This window comes from Teleopsis dalmanni, unplaced genomic scaffold (assembly GCF_002237135.1).
Source record: "Teleopsis dalmanni isolate 2A unplaced genomic scaffold, ASM223713v2 unscaffolded_contig_1659, whole genome shotgun sequence".
In the NCBI taxonomy this organism is placed as follows: Eukaryota; Metazoa; Arthropoda; class Insecta; order Diptera; family Diopsidae; genus Teleopsis; species Teleopsis dalmanni.
In genome coordinates, this window is record NW_024033041.1 from 2,883 (window position 1) to 8,666 (window position 5,784).

Here is a 5,784-nt window from a genome sequence, read left to right on the forward strand (position 1 = left end):
TATAAATTCTTAATATACAATATTTTTAAAATTTAACAATTACAAAATAATTTTTGTTCCACAAACAAAGCTTTTTATACATATGTATAGACTTATATGTAATATCATAGACACCGAGAAATCTTATTATTGTGAATATATTTATTAAATGTTTCTTACATAAGCAATGTAACATATAAATATATATTAATTATTACTAAAATAATGTACACGTTGTGCAATTTCACTTAAACTAATATAGGTAATAACTTAGAATAATCAATAAGAATTTTGATATACGCAATGTGCCAAAGAAATATTAGAACTTTCTATATTTACTTTATTATATTTCCATATTTAAATCACATCAATTAAATATATATAGACTCGTGATTATTATAAAATTTTCTTTGAAAAAAACAGACCCTGGTATTTCTACAATTAGATTTATATTTGAATGTTTTTAATAAATAAAATTTATATAATAATAACTAAATTCAATATAATTAAATATAGACTAAAATTAACTGCATTATTATTAAAATCTTTTATGTTATTTTCTCATTATAACATAATACACTCTCATTAATACATAACATTGTATTCAGTTTTTTAATTATATAAATTAGTAAAATTTATATATAAACATAGAAAAAAAGTTGTTGATATACAAATTTTTTATTTAAAACCAAATTTATTAACTGTAATATTTTAAAATTATTTCTTTTTAATCAACTTTCCTTAGGTTTTTATTTATATTTATTATAATTTTGTATTTATTATTATTTTTTTTTAATTTTTTAATTATTAAAACTATTATGTTTTAAAAAATATTGATAACGAAATATATATAAATTTTATTTAAAATAATTTTTTTTTTGTAATATATATGAAATAAAATTTTTTTATATTGTTTGTATTAAAATTTTATTATTTTCATATTAAGAGCTTTTTTATTTTAATATTATTATTTTACATTTTTGTTAATATATTAGATATCTTGACAATAAAAATTATGTTTAAAAAGAATTTGTAAATAATAAATTTTTTTAAAATTGCAATTAAAATTAAATTTAATTTTTATTTTTTCTTTAATATTTATTAAACTCTCATTATCATTGCTTATTATTTTCATAATAAGAATTTTTTTATTTTAATATTATTATTTCACATTTTTGTTAATATATTAGATATCTTGACAATAAAAATTATATTTAAAAATAATTTGTAAACAATAAATTTTTTTAAAATTGCAATTAAAATTAAATTTAATTTTTATTTTTTTTTTAATGTTTATTAAACTCTCATTATCATTGCTTATTGTACATCTATTTTAGTTTTTAAATATTAAGTATTATTTTTATTTCAACATTCTTCTGCATTTTTTGTTAATACATGTAGATACCTTTTATTTCTTTTTTAAATTCTAATTTAAAAATATTATATATAATTATTATTAATTTTTAAATATGTTATAATTTTATTAGCCTATTCAGTGGGATATTTCTGTTAATAATTTGTTTTTATCATAAATGTTAAATTGGGTAAATGGTTACTATTTCACCAAAAGATTAATTATTAATATTTATTAAGTTTAATTATAAATAATTGTATTAAATTTATATTATTACAATTCCTCAAAAATCTTTGGTATATTTTATATATATATATTATATATTAGTCTCTATACTGCAACATAATTTTTAGAATATAGATTTGAATGAAATTCTATTTTAATAAATGATTTTGATATGATTGTCCTATGTAATTTATTTATTATTGTGTATTGTGTTAATTATTTCTGTTCATGGGTTTTATACAATTATTTTTTTACATATATATTCATACTTAATGCTACAAATAAAATTTACTGTATATGTATATTATTTTAAAACTCTCCGCCCACAAAATGAGCCACGTCACGAAACATTTATATGCAGATATATGTATGTGGTAAATTTTATTTGTAGCAATCTATAACAAATTCTGCGTTTAAATATTTAGTACAACTTTATATATATGAATATTTCCTTATTAGTACAGCTTTATATATACAAAATAAATTAAAATTAAAAAATATTTATACGTTATAATAAAATTTATTTCATATATGTAAAAATAATTTAACTTATTTATATCAATTTTAAATTTATAAAAATCAAATTTCAAGAATAGTTAATGCATATAAAAATCAAAGCACTTTTTTTTTGTATTTTTTTAAATCTTATTTTGAATAAAGAATTATTGTAAAAAGTAAAACAAAAAAAATATAAAAAAGTTTAGAAATTAGTAAAGAAATGTAATGTTATAGCTCAATTTAATTAAAATTAATGAAAATAAATGCGAACAAAATATAGAGTTATGAAAATTGTTTAAACTTTATGGATTTAGTTTTTAAAATAAATCAAATGAATAAAGAAACCAATAAAATGAGAATATAAATTCATCCTTTGTTGCATATACAAAATATTCTGTTTATAATACTATTTATCAAATGTAAATTAAGAAAATTTCACTTAAAATTGGGATATTTAAAACTTTTTTGTTTCTTAACAAAAATTAATATTTTATAAACAATACATATCGTTTATTGCAACTCAACAAAACGCCAACCAATTATTTTTTTTGCAATCAAAACTTGTTTTAAACATTTAATACATTGCAACTGATAGAGCATAATAAATACCATTGAATTATTACAAAAAAAAAATATTAAAATGTATTATTTAATTAGGTTTTGTTTAAATAATAATAAAATAAATAATAATAAAAATTTATTTTAACTTAAAAACTCATTGTATGGTTGAAAATTCAAATATCCTAAATGTATGCAAAATATTTTGTGCTGCGTGTACATTTAAAATAAAATGTCATATATTGCTCTCTTTTCAGTATGCGACGTGTACTTAAACTAACACAGCTGATATTTAAACGTCAAAAGAAGTTGCGACTATCGACTAAAAGCAGCATAAACAAAAATTAAACAAGGGATTATTTAATATTATTAGTAAATAACTCAGTTATATAAATAAATGTGTAATATAAAAAGTGTTTTTTCTTTTTTTTAGCTAGAATTCGAATAAATAACAAAAAATGAATCCAACCGGTAACCCAAACGATTTTTACAACCAAGCGCCACCAGCATACAATTTCCAAATGCCAGATCAAGAATTTTCCTTCCAGACTTTTGATAACACGCAAACATCTGTGCCACCAAATTATGATAACTATGCATCTGCAAACCAGTCAATGGGTTCATTCTACAATCCAAATGAGTACGTTGATTCTTCAATTTCGCAAAATAAGACTACAGACGGTAATGATTTCGATGACGAGCCACCTTTGTTGGAAGAATTAGGCATAAATCCACAGCATATATTTTTAAAAACACTAGCTGTACTCAATCCTATGCGTGGTGCAGACCAACAAATTTTACAAGATGCAGATATGGCTGGTCCATTGGTGTTTTGTCTTGCACTAGGTGGCTGTTTACTATTAAGTGGCAAAGTAACTTTTTCATACATTTACGGTATCGGCGTTATGGGCTGCATTGCCTTCTATTGCCTATTGTCGCTGATGGCTGTACGCGCACAAGTTACTTTTGGCGCTGTAGTCTCTGTTTTGGGTTATTGTTTGCTGCCTATGGTCGTCTTGTCTGGCATTAATGTTTTGATTACCATACAAGGTACTATCGGTTTGATTGTTGCTGCAATCGCAATTATTTGGTGTGCAATGTCAGCTTCGAAACTGTTTGTGACTGCATACTCTATGGACCATCAACAGGTGTTGATAGCCTATCCGTGCGCACTTCTATATGGTGTTTTTGCATTAATTACAATTTTTTAAAATTATAAGCCAAATGTGGTAAATACTTGACTAAAAAATTAATAAAGGAATAGTAATAGTTTTAAATAAATTGCTTTTAGTTTATAATATAATATTTTGAATCTATAGAAAATTATGTTTCTTTTGTTTAACTTAACAGAAATGAGTTATAAATAAATGTGCTACCAAAACTTAATAAATAATATTTTGTCTAAGGTAAGAGTGCTTATGAAGCACCGACTAATTAGTGATTTGTAAGGATGGTCGGGAAGTGAATATTAGATGTTAGGTGTCTTCAGTATAAATAAATAAAGTATACCATTCAAAGAGCTACGAATAATTAAAGTTATACAAACAAACTATAATTAATAAATAACAAATAAGTATATAAATATATAATTATGTATGTAGTTGTGTACATTACAACAATGTGGAAAAACGTGGTTTATTATAAAAATCACTCAAGTGAAATACGTTTAATATTTATTTATAATTAATAATGGTACCGCTCTTCTGGAAATGAATCATATTTAGGCTTTGCGATTGTACTCCTATAAAACAAAATAAATGAAAATATGAACAGAAAAGTGGATAGTGTTCAGTAATTTTTTAGCAAACTAAATCTTCGAATATACAAAAAGGGTATTCACGGTATCAAGTTATAAACTCGCTAATCGAATAACATGATAACACTGTAAAGTACTAATAATAAAATATATGTACTCGAAATGTATTTTATTGTTGCCCAATTGCGTTGTTAACATGTTAACAATTTAAAAAGGTAATCATTTTGGTAGTTAATAATTTCAACTTATTATTCTACTATGTTCAACTATAAGCCGTTGTTGTTTGTGTGATATGTAAAAAGCTTAAGAATGGACTACGAGTGTATGCTTGAACATAAAAACAATTGTATTACCTACAAAGGCATTCACAAAAATTTGTTTTTATTGTTATGTTTCGAATTGAGTACATTTGTGAACCTAAAGCCTAGTACTAATGATATGGATGCTAATGCTAAGTTTAAAAGCAACTGTTATAAGTATAGAAGAACTCTTGTACGAATGATTTGCTTGAAAATTAGTAAATATTAAAGTCAGAGCTTACCAACACTTCGTTATCGAATCTCAGAATGGTTACAGGCTCCTCGAGGAGGCATGCAGATCTGAGGTAAATTATTGCTTGAGCCTGATGAAGTGATAAACAATAATCCAGTCAAGGTGTAGAGAGGGGTTATGAAGAAACCTCGCAGTTAATAGAGAGTAAAAGTGCTCAAGTGCACTGACTCAACTAGCATCAACATAATAATAAAGCTAAGTTAACTGTAAGCTAACTGAATCGTAAGTTAAATGGTTTATAAGCTACGTCAATAAGCTAAGTAACTTATGAGTTAATTGACTTGTAAGCTAATGAATGGCTGAATATATTTCATCTCTTAAACGTTACTATAAAAAGAATTTAATGAAATTTCCCAGTTTTTTGTAAATTGTTAATTTTGTTTAATAAGACTATAACAAATGTGTAATAATTAATTAAATATTCTTTAAAAAAAGTGACAAACAATTAAAGAAGCACTTTTGAATTGCTATAATTCTTCTTGGAAGAAGTAGAAAAATTGTAAATAAAGGTGTTTACAATATATGAAAATATTTGCAATGTATCAATAAAAGATTTGAAGATGTGCCCTTCAGTATCGTACCCATCAGTATTATCGTTACTAAAATATAAAGAACATAACAAAAAAATATAAAATCAGTTTCAAACGAAATTATTAAAATAATTAATTATATATAAATAGAATATAAAGAATCAGTAAATTTATAAATTATTAAATAAAATATAAGAAAATTTGATTGTATTAATTGCATTCATTATAAAAACAATAAAATTTTTAGTAAGATAAGATTATTATATAAATTAATTTTTGTTAAGGTTTGAGAATAAAATTAAATTTTTAATTAATTTTCTACATATTAATCT

At 22.5% G+C, this 5,784-nt stretch overlaps 1 protein-coding gene across 2 annotated transcripts; it reads left to right on the forward strand.

Annotated features, from left to right (window-relative positions):
• Window positions 1-2,859: 2,859 nt before the first annotated feature.
• On the forward strand, window positions 2,860-3,893 carry LOC119664240 (protein YIPF5-like). Of its 2 annotated transcripts, none has more exons than XM_038073768.1 (2): window positions 2,860-2,986; window positions 3,052-3,893. In XM_038073768.1, exon 2 carries the CDS (start codon window positions 3,073-3,075, stop codon window positions 3,823-3,825), a length of 753 nt encoding a protein of 250 aa, XP_037929696.1. In that variant the 5' UTR covers window positions 2,860-2,986; window positions 3,052-3,072; the 3' UTR covers window positions 3,826-3,893. The 2 variants fall into 2 exon arrangements, with proteins under 2 accessions (XP_037929696.1, XP_037929695.1); XM_038073767.1 differs by having other exon boundaries at window positions 2,862-2,986; window positions 3,048-3,893.
• The last annotated feature ends 1,891 nt before the right edge of the window (window positions 3,894-5,784 follow it).